This window comes from Camelina sativa, chromosome 15 (genome assembly GCF_000633955.1).
Source record: "Camelina sativa cultivar DH55 chromosome 15, Cs, whole genome shotgun sequence".
Taxonomy (NCBI): domain Eukaryota; kingdom Viridiplantae; phylum Streptophyta; class Magnoliopsida; order Brassicales; family Brassicaceae; genus Camelina; species Camelina sativa.
In genome coordinates, this window is record NC_025699.1 from 1,374,814 (window position 1) to 1,397,292 (window position 22,479).

General features: G+C 36.6%; 3 protein-coding genes across 10 annotated transcripts in view; 1 reads left to right on the forward strand and 2 right to left on the reverse strand.

The window, feature by feature from the left end:
- Positions 1 to 2,641, reverse strand: part of LOC104744551 (ankyrin repeat domain-containing protein 13C-B-like) — a 4,260-nt gene extending 1,619 nt beyond the window's left edge. The window contains exons 1-2 of one of the 2 annotated variants that reach the window (XM_010465621.2): positions 497 to 2,641; positions 332 to 406 (exon numbers count right to left, since the gene is read on the reverse strand). In XM_010465621.2, the coding sequence (XP_010463923.1) occupies positions 332 to 406; positions 497 to 2,047 (1,626 nt within the window). In that variant the 5' untranslated portion in view covers positions 2,048 to 2,641. Of the gene's footprint in view, positions 1 to 50; positions 407 to 496 lie in introns of both variants that reach the window. The other variant, XM_010465622.2, reaches the window with a different exon arrangement.
- On the reverse strand, positions 3,857 to 7,735 carry LOC104744552 (diphthine--ammonia ligase). The gene is made up of 12 exons (XM_010465623.2): positions 7,578 to 7,735; positions 7,359 to 7,430; positions 6,979 to 7,058; positions 6,673 to 6,898; positions 6,531 to 6,563; positions 6,367 to 6,449; positions 6,200 to 6,272; positions 5,792 to 6,113; positions 5,382 to 5,713; positions 4,973 to 5,298; positions 4,564 to 4,882; positions 3,857 to 4,481 (listed from the first exon to the last, which is right to left on the reverse strand). Exons 1-12 carry the CDS (start codon positions 7,653 to 7,655, stop codon positions 4,260 to 4,262), a joined length of 2,166 nt encoding a protein of 721 aa, XP_010463925.1. The 5' UTR covers positions 7,656 to 7,735; the 3' UTR covers positions 3,857 to 4,259.
- Positions 9,836 to 19,169, forward strand: LOC104744553 (exportin-4-like). 7 transcript variants are annotated; one of them, XM_010465624.2, is made up of 32 exons: positions 9,848 to 10,218; positions 10,725 to 10,812; positions 10,903 to 11,011; positions 11,363 to 11,461; positions 11,727 to 11,769; positions 12,290 to 12,361; positions 12,432 to 12,527; positions 12,660 to 12,899; positions 13,074 to 13,257; positions 13,442 to 13,553; positions 13,629 to 13,715; positions 13,801 to 13,939; positions 14,210 to 14,306; positions 14,409 to 14,465; positions 14,583 to 14,692; positions 14,844 to 14,948; positions 15,330 to 15,403; positions 15,698 to 15,773; positions 15,892 to 16,104; positions 16,414 to 16,485; positions 16,634 to 16,705; positions 16,786 to 16,850; positions 16,935 to 17,037; positions 17,125 to 17,256; positions 17,440 to 17,583; positions 17,702 to 17,809; positions 17,899 to 17,949; positions 18,013 to 18,090; positions 18,174 to 18,287; positions 18,386 to 18,582; positions 18,661 to 18,730; positions 18,825 to 19,169. In XM_010465624.2, the coding sequence occupies exons 1-32, from the start codon at positions 10,111 to 10,113 to the stop codon at positions 19,011 to 19,013; spliced, it is 3,504 nt and encodes a 1,167-aa protein (XP_010463926.1). In that variant the 5' UTR covers positions 9,848 to 10,110; the 3' UTR covers positions 19,014 to 19,169. The 7 variants fall into 7 exon arrangements, 6 of the variants coding, with proteins under 6 accessions (XP_019092901.1, XP_019092900.1, XP_019092898.1 ...); XM_019237352.1 differs by lacking the exons at positions 9,848 to 10,218; positions 10,725 to 10,812; positions 10,903 to 11,011 and having other exon boundaries at positions 11,380 to 11,461; positions 12,290 to 12,338; XM_019237353.1 differs by lacking the exons at positions 16,414 to 16,485; positions 16,634 to 16,705; positions 16,786 to 16,850; ... (8 more) ...; positions 18,661 to 18,730; positions 18,825 to 19,169 and having other exon boundaries at positions 9,840 to 10,218; positions 15,896 to 16,059.

Genomic DNA, 22,479 nt, shown 5'->3' on the forward strand with positions numbered 1-22,479 from the left:
TGATTCGGTTACTCAGGACTCATCATTCTTCGGCTACTTGATTTGAACGGGTACTCGAGTCACTAGCAGCAGCGGCTTTTGTTGCCGCCTGTTTCTTCCTCTTGCTCTTAGCTTTCTTAGCTTTCATTCGACGTTTCTTCTCAGCTGAATCGACCCATGTGTAATCTGAAGGTATCGAGAAAGGGTCAACCTCGTCTTTGTAACGGTTACTATCATTGTCACCTGATTTGCCACTTCTCATCCATGAGATCCATGATGGTGATGAGTTCTCTGAAGAAGAAGACTTAGCATCATGAAATACCGGACTAGAAGGAGGCGTTGAGAACTCCTCCTCAGCCGCCTGAAGCTCTTCAAATTTTGTGAAAGTAACAACAACTCGAACCGTTGGAATAATGGGAATGGCAAGCTGCAGATCAATTACCAATCAGAGTAAAGTCTTAGAGAGTGATTTATTCATATCAGTAACACATAAGTTACGAGCAGAAGAAGATTATACCTTTACAGGGAATGTGCCTAGTGGAAGTTTAGTTGTGAGAAGCTCTCTGAGTCTCCTAACGGCTTTAACCTTGTTAGCTAATATGTCGAGGAGCGGTAAAAGCTCATCTGTCGTAAGAGGAAAGTCCGGTGTTAACCACAAGACCGGTCTTAGTCCTTTTTTGTATTCACTCTCACGCTTAACCTCATCTCCCGCAACACCTTTCTTCTTCTTCTTCTTCTCCTTCTCCTTCTCCTTTCCTTTCTTCGTGTCTCCAAGATCCTCATTCGTATGATCAGATACCATTGAAGATCTCTGGCTTTTCCCTTTTTGATTCCCGTCTTCTGAGGCAGACTTTGAGCCTTTCTTGAGCTTAGCATCTTCAGCGTTTAAGCCTTTCTTATTCCAACCAAACCACCCCTTCTTATCCTTGATGGCTCCGTTTTCCTGGTGATCAGTAACTTCAGACTCTTCATCTTCAATGGCATCAGAATTTCCAGTCCGAAGCGCGGAATTCAATTGGAGTCTTTCCTCAGGCGTTAATACATCTTCAAAGCCATCGGTCTCTGCACCGTTTGTTGCAGCAGTTCGCTCTTCATCAACCGCAAAGAGCTCTTCATCAGTCATTGCACCAGGAACCCGTCTTGATTTCACACTCACCATCACATGAAGCATATCGTAAACTTTAGCTTTCCAACTCCCGACCATCTCGGTTCTCTCTTGCCGTCTCCAATTCAAATGAGAAACCAGCTCAGCTTGAGTTACATCAATTCCAGGTCTATACATATTAGTCTGAGACATCAAAGCCACTTCATGAGCAACCTCAGCATCTGTCGGTTGCGCTCCAGCTCCTTCCAAAGCATTTGTCATTTCTTTTTCCTTATGAGAAAGAACAATCAACGAGCCAGGAGATAGGGACATTTTACCGTCTTCAGACGAGTAACCATCCCCTAGAAAGAGAAATGTTTGATCTGACCGCTGGATTTTAAACCCATCAAAACCGGCAAGAGTCATATCAGCACGGAGGTTCGAACCACGTTTCCATATCCTGTAAGTATCCGAAGGAGCAATGCGGCCAATAAACGGAATCACAGAGCTCTCAAAATGAAAAGTGATCTCCATGTAAAAATCACGGATACGAGATGCAGATGCAATGATCCGAGGAAGTCTCCTACACCATTTAGCCCAAGCAAGAGGCTGGTAATGCCGAGCAATGATCATGGCGATGGCCTCTTCTCTAGTGCAAACCGCTTCTTGTAATGCACTCCAACCATTCTCGTTCTGTAGACTCCAATCCGCACCAGCAGACATCAAAATCTCAGCAGAGACAGGATCTCTAAGACGAACAGCGAGATGCAATGGAGTTTCACGACCAGGAACATCACGCCTATCAATAACAGCTGAAACAGAATCAGCACGAGACTCAGACTCCATAGACTCAGCCTCTGTAGAAACTTCACCAGCCTTAGCTAACCGAGGAAGATCCGATACAATTCGCCTAAGAGCAGCATGATCACGAAGCACAACGGCTAAATGAGCAGGACTATGAGTATACTTGGAGTAATCTTCCATTATTTTTTCCACAAACACTCACTAAGCTCCAAAAACAAACAAAAAGCTTCCTACTTTACTTCTCAAACCCTAATAGAAAAGGAATCAGATTCTTCCAAGAATCACAAACACACAACAAAACCCTAGAAACTCACCATATGAGCTCAAATTTGAATCAAAATTTCAAGAAAACTTCCTCCTTTCCAATACAAACACACACACAAAAAAAGCAACAACCTTTACAAGCTGTTCATCAGAAAAAAAAGCTGGAGCCTTTACGAAACAAAGCACACGCCAATCCCCCTCTTTAAATTTCTCTATCAATGTTTCGATTTCCCAACACAAACATACCAGTGGAAAGATCCGATAAGCCGCTGGATTTATATCTCACCAACCCCGACCCGGAAACCTCAAAAGATACAGGGAACGAAGGAAGGAGCAATGAGGGAAGGTGAAGAATGAATATTTTTTCTGGCGATTGAGAAGATCTAACGGCTAGGTTTCCTTTTTTCTACTTACGCCATTATTAATGCCACCACCACAACTCAGAGATACTCAGATCTATCTCTCTCTCTCTCTCTCTCTCTCTCTCTCTCTCTCTCTCTNTCTCTCTGGTCTCTCTTGCTCGACCAATTTGGTGGTACTGCAGAGGAGAATTTAGGAATTAACCCTTCACTTTTACATTTAATTACGATTTTACCAATTTTTTGCCTTTTCTTTTGGGTTTCGCTTTACGTCTGAATTTCCAGCTTGGACTTTTTCCCACTTTGGATTCTTTTTAATGACGTAAATGCCCCTTCACTCAATTGAAAACGACACAGTATTAATATGTTTTGCAATTTACTGAACCAAAGCCAAAAAGATTTGTATTCTCTCTCCCATTAAAGGATGTGTTATCATTGCATATAACTTATCATACACGTGTGAGTAGCACTAAAACTAAACCTGTCGAAAATACAACCAAGAGTAGTGTTGTGTGACATAAAAAGATTCATACTATATAATATAAATCAAATCAACCATAGGATGCTTTTTGTTTACCAATATAAATTGGTTTTTCAATTATTATTATTACATAAGACTCAAAATTACGGTGCTCAAGACATCTGAGTGTAAATGTATATAGGATGTTGTGAATCAAAATCTTTTTTTTTTACTAATTAGTATTTTTTTTTTTAAACTTGTTAGTACTTTTTTGGACCATCCTATTCCTATTATTATTCATTTCATAGTGAATGAATCAAATTATTTTTCATTGAATCAAATTATTTTTCATTTTTTTTCTTCTTCTGCAGAATTTTTGTGCCAGCAAATTTGTCCCCACAGACCACAATGCAATGTTTCCCTCAAAGGCATCTTGTTGGATATTTTATATACTTTGTTTTGTTCTTTCTCTTTTACTTCAAAAAATGTTTAGATTTATATTAACTAGATCCAAAAGTGTCGTCTTATTATACAAAAGCATATAAACATCACAGCCAAAAAGTTTCTTCTGATCTAGCACATCGATTTTTAAAAAATGAGAGGGATACAAATGTGTTACGTTTGGTAAGACGTCGTATCTTATGTAGTACGTACGATCTTGGTAGTGAAATAGACCAGTCATAGTTAAAAAAAAATTCATGCTAAAGATCTTGAATACGTATTGACATTTGTGATCTCTTATATCCTCGTGAACAAGACTAATTTGTCTGATAACCATTTTATCAAGAAAAAGAAAAGATCTTTCTTAGATCTATATTATTGTCGTGTAACATGTCACATTCTTTGCATTAGATTTATAAAACGACGTTTACTGACCTGTGTGATATGAAAGTTACATATTTGGTATCCAAGTTAAAAATTTCTGGTAAGTAATGTATTCATTTATAATGTTACAATATAATGACCAATAATATCGTACCATACGATAAAAACAATTGATTTTTTTTTTGGTTTTGGCAAAGTAAACAACAGTCTTTGCACCTCCAGTTGAAACAAAAAGAAAAACAAACATCGTGCCGTTTCCATTTGTAACAAAACAACTACGTGTTGTTCTTTAGCAAACGGAATTGGTCTTCCAAAAAATGCAGCAAGGAATTGTCCGACTAAAACATCGTGCCGTTCTATTGGCTACCAATTGCAAATAAACGGCGGGTAAGGCACTTGATGAGCGGAAGATTAGAAACCCATTGAACAGAGCTCCAAAGATCAAGAAAGTAAACCTTTTTGTGTTCTTTGTGAAACAGGAAAGCTACGACCTCAGCGCAAATAGTTCACACGTGATTATGTTGTCGAGTGTAGCAGAAGTGTTTCCAGCACCTAGGACAGGGACGACGTTGAAGATAGGTTCTTTCGAGCCGTCAACTTTAACTCCATCACTCATCTCGTTAAGCTCTCTGAATGCAGACGCAAAAGTGTCTGATAATCTCTCTACGGACACACCAAGACTAGTAGATAAGTGTATTCTTAAGCTCTGCATCAACCAAAAACAAGATATAAAGGAAAGCTTTCGATGAGAGGATAACATTGTGTTAAAGAAGAGTCTTTTTTCTCACCGTTGTATCTTGCCAAGAAAATGAATTTTCAGACAAGGTTTTGTTGAGAAGATATACACAGAATCTTGATACTTTCTCCAGTTGCTGTTCTTCTTCTTCTCCGGAAGCTTCCTGAAGTTTCCTCATTACTTCGGCTGAGATGGAGAGAACGGTCACACACATTTTCCCATCAACAACTCGTTTCTGCACACAACCTTGGTGCCAATTCTCTGGCTTATATCCCCCAAAATTGTAATCACCCGAGTGATCTTGCCTGGTTTCATCTTCGGTTTCTGTATCGTCTTCCACGTATAAAACAGGTTTTACTTCAACAAGAGCCCTGAAAGAACACAAGTTACTGTTAAAACCTGAAACTGTTGGGAAGATCAAGGACAAGGATATAAAGAAAGAAACTATGCAGTATTTTAACCTTTTCGGAAGATCGGGGACAAGGATATAAATGAACATAGGATCTATGACATTCGATACCCTCCGAGAAGACTTTGCCAAATCCAAGAAAGTAACAAACTTTTCGTGAAGTTGGTTCCTCTCTGATTGTTTTGTGCGTGCTGAACAGAAAACCACAAAGAGTATAGCTGATGAAGAGATTGAGCGGTTAAAAGACTCCGCTATTGCCTCGCTGTTCGTCAATGCTTGATTTAGCTCAGCAATTGCACCTTCGTTTCGAAGATTCATCGTGGGAGGGTCAAGTCCTAATTGTCCAGCCATGTGAAGAACACTCTTGTGCAAAGTGGCCTGAAGTAGATGATATTGAAGTAACTGAATGTGCTAATCAATTTAAAGCTTATTTAGAACTCAACGAGGGGATTTTTATTCACCTGACTGTAAGGTCCAATGCAGCTAGGCGCCCAGCAAGATATACTTTGGACATGGAGAACTCTTTTGCTTTCGTCATTCGCAACTAAAACCTCGACGTAAGCTTTTCCAAGACCCGCTTGTGCCAAAGGAAGTTCTATTGTACTACGTGAAGGAACACCAAAAGGGCACTTCTCTTGTGTGATAAATTTCACATATGTCTCATTCGCCACAGCAAATTCACCCATGTCAGAGATATAAAGATGAATGTACAATACATTCTGCCAGTTAAACCCGTGTTTTAAAAGCTGTGATTCAAGTTCTGAAAGAACAGCCTCGAGATCTTCTTTCAGACCTGTTTAAAGAGGATAACACAGATATCAAGTACATATGCGGAAAAAATCTTGACGATGTGGTCTGCTTTTTTAGTTACCTGTTGAAGATTCTCGTGAATCTTCCAACCAGCAGCAGATGGAGAATGTGTTGTGTTTCTCAGTCCTCGATATGTGAACTCTGTTGCTTGTATGTTCAACTAGATCAACAATTCCAGTATCTCGTTGACGAGTAGAATTTGATGTGTTAGGGCCATCTCCTAGTACTTCAGACACTAAACTCGATTCCTTTTCAAGGGAATTGGAGTCTGGATTCCCTTTCTTTTCAAGATGGAACGTGGATGGATGAAGAACACCAACAGGTGCAATGGAATCTGGAGAGTGTAGAACAACTTGACATTCATCAAGCACGATACTCGCATTCTACAAAAATGTAAATTGTCAAATTACAAATAAATGTGAGGAATCAATGAACACAAATTGTTGCTAATATTGTTAAAAGGACATACAGTGAAAAGTGGGCAATCTAGAGTCATAGTTTCATATTCTCCTCCTTCACCGCAAACATTACTTCCATATTTCCTAAGTAGATGTGCATATAGAAGCTTTAGAACCAATGTAACACAAAGAGATAATACACTCTAAATGAAGCCATAAAAAGAGAACTGTGGCATACTCTTTTAACTTCAAAAGATATGGTTCCATGAAGGCTAAGTCTTTCCCTAGATGCTTTGAGGGATCTAACCCTATTGCCGCGACCTGTTAACGTGAAACCAACCATACTTATAAGAAGATGTTGATGTTAACAGAAGCCGGAAAATTCAACAACAACCTTATTACCTTGACTAAGATAGCTTTTATCCCATTTGCTATCTGCAAGTAGACAGGAACCGAGTTAAATAAAACAAATTCAGAAAGACAAAATAAACTGAGACTGAAATAGGCTTGAATCTTCAGTTTGTTTTTTCCTGAAACAGTATACCATTTCCTGAAGAAGCAATGTCTGATCTTGTTTCCACAAAAATGCCAAAGAAACAAGGCCTAACCTTGAACAAATACTCTCCACCCGCAGCCGTTGGTAGTCTGATGCAATCGCACCAGACGAGACTGCAGTGATGGAGGGTATCTGTCTCTTCACTTCACTTAACAACACAAACATATCTTCCACTTCATCATCTAAAGTCATTTGGTAGCTAAGTTTCTGATGCCTGCAAAATAAAACTCCTCAGAAGATTATTCATTAAATCAAAGCCTTGGAAACTCGAGCAGAAAGCCTAACGGTTCTCACCTTGAAGATCCTCTGATTCTTCTTCTGAACAATGGCACATTCATACATTCTGCATACCCCACTATTATCTGGTGGCCTACCTGAAGAAGGTACAACCAATCAAAGAAATCAGAGATACGAGGAAAAACAAAAAAAAAACAGAACTTAGGATACCAATATCATAGAATCCTATATATCATTCTTACTCTCAAACATCCACTACCAAAAATATCTTAATCTTATTCTTCCCAAGAACAACAACCCAGATTTAGAAATCATGAAAACATTGACCAGATTCACAGAAACACCAATGAGATAGAAAAGGCCCAACCTTTATCAAGCCCTTGTTCATATTTAAACCCAATGGAACCAAAAGATACGAGGAAGAAGCAGAATCTTACAGTTTGATACATATAGCTGTCCAATTCATCGACCGAATCATCAACCGGCAACAAATTAGCCAATGCCACGATCTGTGGAACACACAAATCGGCAAACCCAGAGTGAGATTTAGGTTCGTACAGCTAAAAAAATCGAACTTTTAAGAGGCAATTTCAGGGAACTCTTAACAAAACTATGAAACTAGGCAAAATCTCCGAGGTGAGAGAAAGAGTACGAACCTCGTGACCATACTGAATACACTTCATCATAGCATAACAGCTATCTTTGCCTCCACTCACTAAAGCCACAACCTTCATCTCTCTCTCTTTCTTCTTTCTCTCTTTAGTTGCAGTGAGGTTCTTCTTTTGTCGTCGGAGAAAACTCTGTAGTCGAGAGAGTCCAAGTCAATAGAGTTTTGAGGGGCGACTTTATAAATAAAATAAAATAACTAATTTTATTAAATTTAGGAATCTGGCATGACTTTTCCACTTTGTTATTCGATTGGCCCCTTTAATTTTTTATTAATCAAATTATGTTTAGAGTTTTGGAATCTTTGCTCCTATTGCTTTTATGTCTTAATCCATATGATACGATCCGATATGACAATAGTTATGTGTGTGTATGTATATAAAAATACACCAACGAGCGTCCGAAGCAATCCGGTCAGTAAATTAGAAATGTTCAATAGTTCAATCAAACATTGCTGGTGTGAAGACTTTTTTAGTCTTTAGTCTTTGGATATGTACTTCAAACGTAACACGTATGCATGTGACCCTTTTTGTTTTGAGGTTTTCGATTTGATCAAGAACTTTGTTACTAGCTAATTAATCCAAGCGCCATGTTTAATCTTAATAAATTTTGTTGATAAACTAGAATTAAGATATTTGATCAAGAAATATCAAATAGAGCATACTTAGGAAATTTGTATTCTATGACAAGATGGTTCCAAGTTCATCAAAAAAAAAATTCCAACTACTAGCTATATTAATATACTTTATTGCGTGCCTTTTGTATAAAAAGAAGCATATTAGATATTCGTAACAAGATAATCAATACTCAATTTAACAAATCGGCATAACTTGAACTCGTAATTAAACAAAAAGGAGTATGTAGCCAATATTTTATACCTGCATGTTTTCCACATGTTATTCCATCTCATGTTCTATAATACTATTAGTAACCAAGGATCGAATATGTATATATGTAACGGATATATATCCTTTTATCTACCTTTAATGTGTTGTTAACTTAAGGTATGTGAACCTATTCGTTATCCATAGACAGCTATAGAACGTCAAAGATCTACGCTTTGATTATTTTACATATATCAATATATGATCAGAATGATGAGTGAGTGATACATATGTTCATATGATAATTAATATAATGCATGGCTGACAATTAATTTGAATACAAAGCATTGAAAGATCAACCCCACTTTAAGTTTACCGATCTCGCCAACAACTTCTCCATGTTGATGTCGCCATCGAGAAGCTCTCTCATAACTTCAAGATTGCCAAAACAACAAAAAGATGATTCAAAATTAGTACATTACCAATCGATCGACCTCATGACTATGTTCGTTGTTCATGTAAGTTATATGTATAAACAACAATACAACATGCGCATGGGCATGGGCATGGGCATGGCCGTTCTATAAGCAACGCGATTCCGTTAAATAGAAAACTCGATGCAATATAATATTTCAAAAATACTCCCTCCGTTCTAATTTAGTTGTCATTCTAGGATTTAATTTTTGTTTCATATTAGTTGTTGTTTTAGATTTTCAATGCAGATGTTTGATGAATATTCCAATCTTATCCCTGCTGCTTTAAAGTTTCAATCAATGAAAAAATTATAAAATATATTAATAAAGTACAAAACATAAAATTTAATAGTTTTCTTAATTTGTGTGCAAAAAACTTAAACCACAGTTAAATTAGAATGGAGGGAGTATATATTTTTAAAAATGCGTTTCAATAACGCAACAAGTAGGTAGTTGGTCGGACTTGTATTTTTCAACCTTGATGTTATATTATTTAGCTTACTTCTTCCGATTGTCTTTTAAGTTTTAACTACCACAAAGTCAAATATAATATAAGACTGATATGAGTCTATATGAGTGTGAAACCTTTAATTTCGATCCATTTTTGAATTTATAATTTATGTTTATTAATCTTAGGTCAAATCAGATTTCGTCCCAATTTAAGAAGTTAGGTTAAATACTTAAACCAAAAAAATAAAAACCTTAATGTTGAACCGGTTACATTCGTAGGTCATCCTGGTTCAACTGGCAAAATCAGTTTTGTACTTTTGTTCGATTCGAGGTTCACGGTTCAATCCAGATCACCGATATACCAAAAACCATCCGACTTCCGAACTGCGATTTAACTGATTAAACCAGCCGATCCGGTCCATCGGTTCAGGTCTTTAACCTCATTGTACAAAACACGAGGGGGGGGGTATTCCCGTAAATAATATGGAACTTCATGTCCAGTTAAAGAAAAAACTCCAAAATAGCCCACAGCAGCAGCGAACACGCCCTTCTAAAAACACCGTTTCAATCTCTCCGGCTCTCTCTCACCATCGGATCCCTTTCTCCGCCATTTTACTCTTTTGCTCAACGCCGCCACTTTCCTTCTCCGATCGAATCTTCATCTTCCTTCTTCTTCGCCGCACTTTCCAATCAAACTAGACCAGATTTTTTCTACTTTGGAAAGCGAGGAGACTGTTGGTTTTTCCGTCTGCCGGAATCGGCGCTTCCGGGAGAAGATGTTAGGGTTTCCTAATGGAAGCGGTGGCGGTGGAGTTGGACCTGAGGATTTAGCTCAACTCCAATCTACCATGCGCGCTATTGAACTTGCTTGCTCTTACATTCAGGTCTTTTTGCTTCTCCCTTCTTTATACATACGCATAAACAAGTGGTTCGCTCCATCCCTCTTCACCTGGTTGATCTTTTTGGTTTCCTAATATATTGGAGGAACCTGTAGATGTGGCGTGTGATTGCATTTATGAAATTGTTTTTTTTTTTTTTTTTTTTTTTTTTTTTTTGTANTTTTTTTATGTTTTCTTGTAATTTGCTTTAGCTTGAAATTGAAGTCACTGTAGGCTATTGAAAATTATCAAGTTGCTTTGTTTGAGTTTTTCTTCTTTAGAAATTTTTATGGTGTTTGTTTACCTGTGCGTCTCTGTTGACTAAGGTGTTAGAGACTACATGCTTCACTGAACTAGTTTACTGTTTCCGTCTTTCTGATTTTTTCGAAACAGGATGGTTCTATGCTTCCTTTTTCTTATGGTTTTTGTTTGTGATTAACCGAGACAAGTAGTAGTACTTCAGATGATGTTCAATTCACGTTGACTTGACATTTACTTTTTCTTTTCTACAGATTAATAGTAATCCAGTTGCTGCTGAGGCAACCATTTTGTCTCTTCACCAGTCCCCACAGCCGTATAAGGCGTGTAGATATATTCTTGGTAAGTCTATCTGATGAATCCAGAACCTGGCTGGCTGAGGTTGAACTGGGAAGGTACATCTGTTTGACTGAAAGTGTTTTGTACTTGCAGAAAATTCTCAGGTAGCAAATGCTAGGTTTCAAGCTGCTGCAGCTATTCGAGAAGCAGCTATTAGGGAATGGAGTTTTCTTGCCACTGATGATAAAGGGGGTTTGATTAGGTAATTTCTCTTCTTTTATGTTATTTGGGTGATATATGCTTAATCTTCCAGTTAGTTGAGCGGTCACCCTCTGCTCTGTCAGGAGGCAACCCTTGGTGTCAAGTTTGTTATTTTTTTTATTGGCTTTGCAAATCAACTGAGAGCATTCATGCTTCACTATTTAGTAGTTTTTAAATACTGCACCTTTCCTGGATTGTGAAGCCTATCACTTCTTGTCTGTAATATGTTATGGTTGGTCACGTCATTTTCCGGGGTTATCATAACTAGATAAGGAGTTAGAGGTTTATATTTTGAGGTTTTGGATTATATTAATATAAAATAATTAAGATATATGGCTAAATCTTTCTGCAGCTTCTGCCTTGGCTATGTCATGCAGCATGCTAATTCATCCGAGGGATATGTGCTTTCAAAAGTGTCTTCTGTGGCTGCACAGCTGATGAAAAGAGGCTGGTAAGCTGCGCTGGACTGCTTCTGGTATTTAAAATTATAAACCATACACATTAGATGCTCGACGTTAGCTGTCACTTCTGATTCTCTGCAATATGGATATGTGTGGATTCATGAAAAGGATGGTGTTGTTCACAGACGCTTATGACCTGTAGCTTCTGGAAAAATAAGAGTAGTGCAAAGAAATCTAGACAAATTAGCTAGTTCTGTTTCTTGCTTGCGCTGTTCATCTAAGAGAACTTCTAATCTGAATAAATTACTCTTACAGGCTTGAGTTTACTCCAGCCGAGAAGGAAGTATTTTTCTACCAGGTATCTACATTGCTTTGCAATTTTACGGACTTTCATTTTTGGTTTTTGTATCTTTAGTTTGTCTAGCATTAGGTGATATTGGCAATTGTGAGCATAATAGTTTATATGAATATAATGTGCATGCATAAATCCGTGACGATGATGGCATGTGTACAGAGGGAGATTTTATATCCAAGAAAATTACCTGGTACTTCGAATCCTTTTTAACTGTGCTAACCTTAACTATACTGACAAGGAAGGATTTAGAGTGATTGAGTAGGTGAACTAGTCATAATTTTGTGATTGAGTAGTAACGGGTCCTTACAATATGTGCCTCCATTATTTCAGCTAGATATTTATTGATATGCTCTATGCCTTAATAAAAAGCAATGAGGGTTTACGAGTCATGGCTTCATAGAAATGGAAATTGCGGTAGTGCTGCTAATTATTTGGAAAAAATCAGTGGGATCGTCTAATGCTAATGTTTATTAAAAGGATCATGGTTGATCTTCTTTTGTCCTTTAACAACTGCTGTTTACAGATCAACCAGGCTATTCTTGGTTCTCGTGGCTTAGATGTGCAGTTCATCGGTATAAATTTTCTTGAATCATTGGTAATGATCTGTTTCTATTGTTTCTGGTATTATATATACCATATGTATGCTCATAATTTCTTCATCTTAGGTATCTGAATTCTCACCCTCTACTTCAAGTGCCATGGGTCTCCCTAGAGAATTTCATGAAAATTGTCGCAAGTCACTAGAGCAAAACTTTTTGAAGGTGATCGTAGGATTGCATTTGCTTTCAGATATTGTTGCACCCATCTTCTTTCGTCTGCGGAAGAATAATAGCATATACGAAGGGTTCTGTTACGAAAATAGTGTTGTTTACTTTCTATGTTTTCAATTGCAGACTTTCTATCAGTGGGCAAAAGATGCTGCTTTGAGTGTTACAAACAAGATTATCGAATCACATTCTAGTGTCCCTGAGGTTAAGGTTTGCAATGCTACACTGCGACTAATGTATCAAATACTGAATTGGGAGTTTCGTTACAGCAAAGGTGGTGGCACAAGGGCCAGTATTAATGTATTCTCTGACGGAATTAGAGTTGATAATGCATTTGCAAAAAAGACAGAATGTGTAATAGTTCAGGTAGCCAATTGTTATATTTAAGATTTATGACATGTGATTGAACTTCATTATCTTGTTGAAATTCAGAGAGATCACATTAGGGTGATGCTAGCATTTCAGAATTTATACTTGTTTTCTGTTAAGACAGTTTATTGAACTCTTCATAAATCTCACCTCGCATGGTGCTGATTGCAGCCTGGAGCCTCGTGGTGTGATGTTTTGCTTTCAAGCTCACATGTTGGATGGCTGATCAATTTATATTCGTCGGTGAGGCAGAAGTTTGATCTTGAAGGCTATTGGCTAGATTGTCCTGTTGCAGTCTCTGCTCGGAAACTTATTGTACAATTGTGCTCCTTGGCTGGGGAAATATTTCCATCCAGTGAGTGTTATATGCTTTTGTATTTTCTATTAATTAATAGAAGTTTCTGTTGAATACGTTACAGAAACATCAAATTTGCCCGTTATCTAGTTTGCATCGCCAATTCAGGAACGATGGATGTTCATCATGTCTTTCTTATTGAGATATATATATTTATCTGTGAGTGACTTGTTCAATAATTTAGACAATGCGCAGATGCGAGAGCAGCATCTGCTCCTCCTGCTGTCGGGGGTGTTGCCATGGATTGATCCTCCTGATGTCATTTCAAAGGAAATTGAAGAAGGAAGGAGTGGAAGGTGATTCTTGTCCTGTTTGATATCTATGGTGTTATATTCCAAGTCTGACATTGTGTTGTTGAATTTTGTTTGCAGTGAGATGATTGATGGTTGTCGCGCATTGTTATCTATCGGGACTGTTACTACTCCTGTTGTCTTTGACCAACTCTTGCGATCATTAAGGTCTTTGACATATAACCTTTTTTTGCAGTGAAAGCCTTTTGGTTTTTCTTTATTTATAAAATAGTTGTCATTTCTGTTTCTTCAGGCCCTTTGGCACTCTTACACTCTTATCTATGTTAATGGGTGAAGTTGTCAAAGTACTAATGGCAAATAGTACTGATGAAGAGACCTGGAGCTATGAGGCACGCGATATCTTGCTAGATACCTGGACCACACTCCTTGCTGTGAGTATATTTAAAATTTATTTTATCACTGCTGCATTTGTCGGTAATATCATATATCACTGGTTTATGAAACTGTGGCCATATTTGGCTCTCTGGGGGTACTTGGGCATTTGCTTTGTGATCGTCAGGGTATTTATAAAGACCGATCGTCGTCTTTGCCAACAAATGTTTTCTTTGAGAGTCTAGAAGAATGATACATTTAAAGTTAATTATGTCTTATGAGATACTAGTGGGCACTATTTGACCAAGGGTTGTGATGTCTCGTGCTAGTCAATGGATGGTTCTGGGGGTAATGCCTGGCTACCACCTGAGGGGATGCATGCTGCAGCTAGTCTCTTTTCATTGATTGTGGAATCTGAACTTAAAGGTAATAGTTTCCAGACTTTTGGCCTCTGCTTTACAACTTTTATTGGTTTGGAACTCTTTTCTTTATCAAATCTATATACAAGCTGAAAGTTTGTTTCTCTAGTGGCATCTGCGTCAGCTACTACTGAAGATGATGCTGACTGCCTGGCTTCTGTATCTGGTGAGCAAAATAAATGCTATGATTTTCTGGCTCTTAATCTAGTCTTTTGCAGCCAGTCTTAGATGGCAGGTTTTGTACTATTCTATGTTCAGAAGTTTGATATCATGTTTCTGGCAGCCATGGACGAGAGACTAGGCTCTTATGCTCTCATTGCAAGGGCAGCAGTCGATGCTACAATTCCATTTTTAGCAAAACTTTTCTCTGATCGTGTTGCACGCCTCCATCAGGTGCTCTTGATCGACCTTCCTATAGAATATAAGTGAAAGCAACATTCTTTCATCTACTAATCATTCTTCTTTTAGAGGTTCCCCTGAATATACGAGTTTACTGATGTGTCCTTAGAGGTTGCTTTTGCTCACCTTAGTCTACCTGTTTTAGGGCAGGGGCACTGTTGATCCGACTGAAACTTTGGAAGAGGCCTACTCTTTGCTGCTAATAATCGGTCATGTACTTGCAGATGAAGGGGAAGGGGAGACTGCCCTGGTAATTTTCTACCTTATGTAATCACTGAAAGAAAGATACTGACAAGCTTTCCTTCCATTAATTAGCTATCTATTATGACATCTTGGTTTTGAATTTATATTTTACTTCTTGTTTCATGATTTACTATATCAGGTATTCTGAATGCCTTTATCTATCAAACATTAGCCACACGTCTTGCCCTCAAAAAATAAAGCGTGTTATGACCACGTTTATCAGTTTGAACCGGATAGCTCTTGAAACCAACCTTTTTCTTAATAAGTATATGATCAGTTCTTGTAGAATAAATCTCATTAGTAATTTCACGAGGCCTGTTATAATTCCGTTTTTTCACTTGTCAATTCTTCCCCATAGTAATTATGAGATGATGTTATCAACAACCAGGTTCCTGATGCTTTGCAATCTCATTTTGTGGATGTTGTTGAGGCAAATAACCACCCTGTCGTGGTACTCTCAAGGTAAGCTTATATAGAAGCCTTTCCCGACTGAACAGATGAGTGAACGTGAATAATTTTGATAGTACCAACAATAGAAGCCTTCAGTTTTCTTGTGATTCTAAATTACCAATATATCTCCTTTTGGGTGTTGTATTGTTTCTAAGTATTTATAAGTTAGTCTTAAATTTTACTTGAGATACTAGAGGAATACTAATATACAAATTGTTGTACAGAGATTTATTTTGAACAGTGGCTCGTTCATTATCAATGTAGTTACTTCTGATTGTCTTTTTTGTTTTTATATATATATTGTAGCTCGATAATAAAATTCGCCGAGCAATGTTTGGATGCAGAAATGAGATCATCGATCTTTAGTCCTCGGCTAATGGAGGTACAATGCCCACAGATTCAGATGCATAAAAATTCTCATGGACATTAAGCATTAAAATTAGAAAATTATTGCAGTTTGGTACCTTTTTTCTATATATTGATTGGGGGAACATATGTAGGCAGTCATATGGTTCCTTGCAAGATGGTCTTTCACATACCTGATGCTCGTTGAAGATTGCAATTTGGGTAGCAACCAGCTTCAGTCTCTCCCTTCCCGAGCATGCTTATTCACGTTTTTCAACGAACACAATCAGGGGAAGTTTGTCCTTGATATAATAGTCCGGATCTCCTTGACATCGCTCATGTCTTACCCTGGTGAAAAGGACTTGCAGGTAGTAATCTTCTGTCCTTCTAAAAATGTTATTAGTTTTGATAACTGTCGCACTTATACAATGGTATTTTACCGTGTATTAGTACTATTTTTGGTCTGTTGGATGGATGTATCATTCGGTTAGTTGTTTGCCTTTACAAATTTTGATAACTAAAAGACTTTAGGCTAAGGAATCTAATTAGCTACAGCGAGAATTCTTTTAGGGTTTAATGTGAATTTCTTATAAGCTATGGTTATAACTGTGTGTTACTTAACTCCCATTTCTTCCAGAATGGTATTCTTCTAATCTTTATTTTTTCGCCCTCTGCAGGAGTTGACATGTTTTCAGTTACTGCATGCACTTGTTCGACGAAGAAATATCTGTTTTCACCTTCTATCACTGGTGAGTTCAGAAACTCGCCATAGTCAAGCGTAAATGGGGCCAATTTCTGTATCTTGCTTTGTTTCCAAATTCCAATACAAGTGACATTTTTAACTTCGTCATTTATTCGTTTTTTTAGTATCTAACACTCTTTATGCAAAACGTTCAGGACTCCTGGCGTAACTTGGCAAATGCTTTTGCAAATGACAAATCATTGTTTTTGCTAAACAGTGTTAGTCAGGTATATTCCTAAAGCGTGCATTTTGGCTCATTTATATTCATGCATGTTCTGTATCTTGAAATGATGTTACTTCTACTCAGCGTTCATTGGCTCAAACGCTTGTTCTTTCTGCTTATGGAATGCAAAGTTCAGACGCATCAAACCAGTGAGTTACCAAATTCTGTGCACTTCGCTCACATCTTAACAATAAATTTTCCTGTCCAATAACCTTCTTTCTATTTTCGAAAAGATATGTGAAGGACCTCATGGCTCATATGACATCATCTTTAGTGGACTTGACCAATAACAGTGACCTCAAAAATTTGGCTCAACAACCTGATATTATAATGCTGGTGAGGAAGAAAAACATGTGAAAACTTAGATTTAGTTTATTGGTAAATCCTTATAAACAGAATGAATTTTTTCGTATATTGTGTTAGGTGAGTTGTGTGTTAGAGCGGCTTCGAGGAGCTGCAAGTGCCACTGAACCCCGGACACAGAGAGCAATATATGAGATGGGATTATCTGTCATGAATCCTGTACTTCGTCTTCTCGAGGTTTACAAACATGAGGTACTGTCTAAGGCGCAAATATAGTGATCACATGTTATTCGGAATTGTGATGAGGTCTATATATTTAACATTCCAATACCGATGGACGATGGTGTACTATACTCTACTTGTCTTCAAAATCCTTGTGATTGGTTTTTGAGCCATTATGGTTAGAAAAACCACTAATTTGTTGTTATTGCTTAGTCTGCAGTAATTTATCTTCTTCTTAAATTTGTCGTGGATTGGGTGGATGGGCAATTATCTTACCTAGAGGCTCATGAAACAGCCGTGGTTATTAATTTCTGCATGAGTCTTCTACAAATATATTCGTCTCACAATATTGGGAAGGTAAGTCTGTTCTTCTGTCTCTTCCATACTTCTCTGTTCAGGTTGAGTGTCATTGCTTGAAAACCGACAAGATAAGTTTTTGTGTATCCTCACATGCACTTGCTGTCTTCGACCTCAGATATCATTGTCTCTCTCGAGTACCTTGCTTAACGAAGCGAAAACCGAAAAGTACAAGGATTTACGCGCTCTGCTTCAGCTACTTTCCCATCTGTGCTCGAAAGATATGGTAAACGTTCTTGCTTGCACGTACTGTACAAAATATAACACATTCACCTGTATTCCTTGTCTTCTAACAACTGGTACTACCTTTTGCAGGTTGATTTTTCATCTGACAGTATTGAGACACAAAGCACAAATATATCCCAGGTAAATCAAGTTAATTAAGATGAATTTGACAAGAATGGTTTGTCTAATTCTTTGAACTTACAGGTGGTGTACTTTGGTCTGCATATAATCACTCCACTTATAACTTTGGAACTCCTCAAATACCCTAAGCTTTGTTTCGACGTAAGGCTTCGTTTCGACCATTGACCAAACCTCTCGCAGTACTTCTAATGTTATAATTTTCTCCTAACAATCAATTTCTGCAGTATTTCTCGCTCATTTCACATATGCTTGAGGTTTACCCCGAGACGCTCGCACAACTCAATAATGACGCATTTAGCCATGTACTTACAACAGTTGACTTTGGTCTTCATCAGCAGGTGAAGTAAAACCTTCTTTCCAGAGATAGTAAGCAATCCGTTTTGCTCTTGTTTTACAACAAAGTTAAAGCAGATCTATTTATTGATATGCTTACCAGGATGTAGATATAGTTACAATGTGCCTGAGAGCTCTAAAGGCTCTTGCTTCATATCACTACAAAGAGAAAAATGCTGGCAACTCGGGTTTGGGTTCACACGCTGCTGGACACACAGATCCAAATGGAGTATTCCATGAAGGAATACTGAGTCGATTCCTTCGTACTTTGCTTCACTTCCTTCTTTTTGAAGATTACAGGTACTAAACAATATCACTCAAAAGCTCTCTCTCTCGAGTGGGTTAGTTAAAGTGTTTTTAACCGGTTTCTTGTTACAGTACCGACCTAGTCAGCACAGCAGCAGATGCCTTGTTCCCTCTTATTCTCTGTGAACCAAACCTTTACCAGGTCAGTATTTATTGTTCTCACTTTAAAAAGAACGTAAACCGAGTTTCTCTGTCTTAAGCCGCAGTGACTTAACAGTCTGTGCTACATCCTCTAGGGATTGGGAAACGAACTGATTGAGAAGCAGGCGAATCCAAACTTTAAAACTAGGCTAGCAAACGCACTTCAGGTGCTCACAACGTCAAACCAGCTATCCTCATCATTGGACCGTCTCAACTACCAAAGATTCAGAAAGAACCTCAACAACTTCCTTGTCGAAGTTCGTGGGTTTCTGAAAACTAGGTGACCGAGTTTTAGAACTTATTTACTTTTTTCTTTTGGTAGAAGTGGCTTTTCCGTTTGTAACAATTCAATTTTACTTTAACTAAATGCAAGCAAACCCATAATTATTAGACAAAAATGAATATGCTTTATTAATGAAAATAGATGATCTTTTAAGCTATTTTTTTGTTCTAAAATAGTTTTTTTTTCTCACAAACAGAGAAGAGTCAAAACTATCTTTGTTATATTAGAACGTAGCAAGTTTCGGATAAAAAGTGGGTGTGATATATTGATATATTACGTCAATTCATCGCCTTGTAGGCGTGTAATCTGGATAATGTTTGAACAATTTTACAGTCTTAAACTTTGTCTTTTGAAAATCGTGTGTGCTATTTTAAAAACACGAAAAAAATATCACACAAGTCTCAATTGCACACGTACACTTAGACTTACAATCTTAATTAAATTCCACGAATACATGTTTAACGATGTCTGATTTGGTTTGATAACCAACTTTGAAAATTGTTAATAATAGAGTACATTTTATTGGGATAGTTCTTGGATCATCTCCACAGTTTTTTGTTGCAATTAATTTTTTTTTTTTAAACGAAGACAAATTGATCGGTGTATTATGTATTAATCTTAGTCAATCTTGATTTTTTTTTAATTTTTGTAAAGCCACACCTCTCTATATGCGCCACATCATGTACCGAAGATTTGCATACTTCAGGATTTTTAGTTTTGAAATCAGTTAGTTGGATAAAAACTTTAAATTTAGGCATTTCCATCCATACTTACAGAACTAGGCAATTTTGGAGAGGAGAAATGACATTATTTTCCCTGGGGACCAGAGCTATTTCTATTTGTGCCTGAAGAGTGAAGGGGACCAGAGCCTGAAGAGTTAAGGGGGACCAAAGCCTGAAGAGTGAAGGGGACCAGAGCTATTTGTGCTTCTTCTATGTATGTTGGATTCACTTTTTTTTATTTTTGATATTTTGTAAGTATACAACCAAAATAGAAATAATCAATTTGTTTCATGCATTCACTTCAAAAGAAATAAAAGAACAATCGATGGTGTAAACTTACAATGGCTCTCTTATTATAATATTTACACTTCATAATTTGGCCACAAGAACATAAACTCTAATGTGCAAAAGTCCACTAATAAAACATCAGGCAAATTCATAGCAATAAAAAAAGATATGATGATCCATTGCACCATATGTCCAAACTTGGTGACATCTTCATTGGCCTTTAGAGATTGAGCAATGGAGTCCTCCAAAAACAAAAAACAAAAAACAAAAAAAAAAAAGCAAAATAATACGGTAGAGAATCGAGCAACTTGCAAGTTATAAAAGAAAATACAATTTTTAATACGCACACTTAAACAACACTATACCATAAGAGAAAATGGCACAGAAGGAACCCAAAACATACCACATAACACTTACTATCCAACACTATATCCTAAAAAAGAAATAGAAACGAAGGAACCCAAACAAACACTTAGTATACAAATATGGGACTGAAGGAACCCAAACAAATCACGTAAAACAAAACACTTGGTATACAAATATGGGACTGAGGGAACCCAAACACACCGAATAAACCACCCCCAAAGAAAGATAAAAAAGAGGAAAACTATACCTACCGAAGGACAACATGGTACAGAACACATCAAAAATCTATACAATATAACAACACTATACTAAGCCACAATACATAAACTATATATGTATTAACTAAGAGTAACATAGGAAAAACTTTATCTACGAAGGTTGATAATATATCACAACATGATGATGGTTATATATATCCAGAAAAATGTCTCTAACCGAACCTTCTTTTCTACACACTATTCCACTTACCAACAGCCTATAACATCACCACATTGACGAATAATGTTTGACCCATCAAATTCACATTCCAGATCAAGAAAGACGAAGGCACTTGTTTCGTCTTACCTTTTACGCTAAAGTTTCATGTCTGAGACTGTAACAGAGAGATAGATAGAAAGTAAACTAAAATGGTGTGAAACTTTAAGATGCTGAAGCAATAGAAAGTAACTCTAAGAAGACTAGTAAACAGTGAACCCAAGGACAAATTAAACGAAGAAAACTTGGAGATGCTGAAGCAAATTCATAGGATGAGCTCAGAATTTATAAGCAATTCACGAATCTGGAATATTATTACTCGGAGAAGATAGAAACAAAATTTGTCGATTCAATCGAAGTCAATTAACGAAAGTTCTAATTGGACAATACCAAGTGTGTGCCGTTTTAAACGACCAAACAAAAAAAAAACAGCACACAAGTCCAAGCTCCTGCATTTAAACGGTAGAACAACTAAATCTTAATGATATTACTGTCGTATCAAAGTAATAGCATCTAAACCCGCCGTTTTATGGGTATTATTATATTATACTAAATGACAATATACCCCAAAATACTCTCCAGATAGAACCGTTGGATATGATAAGTCTTGCGCTCACGTCACGTGTTCTGTTACTTGCATCCACAAACGAATATGCTTATTGATATCTAATTTAGTTCAGTTTGGTCTTATTAAACCAACTTTGATTTGTTAGGGAGTCTGATTTTTATGAGGTTTCTAATACATTTTAGCTTGGATAGTTGTTGCATTAGTATCTTTACAAAAGGTTTATTTTTTTGGTTTACTAATCACTTATAATTATTTGCTATATTTAAAAAGTAATATTAAACGAAAGTCAAATCGATTTGGTTTCGTAAACAAATACTACTAAACAATTTGTATAATTCATAACAATTTGTGCCACATCATCAAACAACAATTTGCATACTTCATGTACATTGTAGAAGATCAAAATTTTATATTTCCTCTTTTTTATAAAGAGTGTTTTTTTTTTTTTTTTCGACATTTACAAAGAGTATTATTTAGACATTTTTCACACAAATTAAAAAAATATTAAATTATAAATATGTATATGACCATATTTAATAAATAGTTAATTTTTTAATTAATTTTAAATTAAAGATAAAATAAAACAATTAATGTAAAAATACATTGAAAATGTAAAATGACATTCTTTATATAAAAAGAAATAGACTTTTTATAAAATAAAGGGTGCTATTAAGTATCACTTAAATTTGTTAAAAGAGCATCACTTAAAAATTTGACTGCAAAACTTTCCAACAATAATTTGTGAATCTTCTTGCGTTTAACTATGCAATAAATCCTCTTTGACCATTTTGACAATTGTCCAGACTTTTTATAATTTCACTTGATTTGCGACTATACAGTATATATATATAGGACTAATAAATGTCAACGATCTTTTTGGTCAAAAAGAAAGAAAAAAAAAAAGAAAAGAAAAAGATACTCACATGTATGGAAAACTAATTAATAGTAGGAAATCTTTTCACCAAATTTTTTAGATATAGAACCTCTCTCAACGATATCTTTCAATAGGTTTCATACAAACAAACCAAAAAAAAAAAAAAAAAAAAAAA

Coding starts and splice junctions, on each gene's coding strand:
- LOC104744552 (XM_010465623.2), bottom strand. CDS start 7,655: ATGAAGGTTGTGGCTTTAGTGAGTGGAGGCAAAGATAGCTGTTATGCT. Junction 7,431..7,577: donor GTATTCAGTATGGTCACGAG/GTTCGTACTCTT, acceptor TGTGTTCCACAG/ATCGTGGCATTGGCTAATTT. Junction 6,564..6,672: donor CATTGCTTCTTCAGGAAATG/GTATACTGTTTC, acceptor GTCTACTTGCAG/ATAGCAAATGGGATAAAAGC.
- LOC104744553 (XM_010465624.2), top strand. CDS start 10,111: ATGTTAGGGTTTCCTAATGGAAGCGGTGGCGGTGGAGTTGGACCTGAG. Junction 13,258..13,441: donor TGGGGAAATATTTCCATCCA/GTGAGTGTTATA, acceptor TCAATAATTTAG/ACAATGCGCAGATGCGAGAG. Junction 18,583..18,660: donor CTTCTTTTTGAAGATTACAG/GTACTAAACAAT, acceptor TTCTTGTTACAG/TACCGACCTAGTCAGCACAG.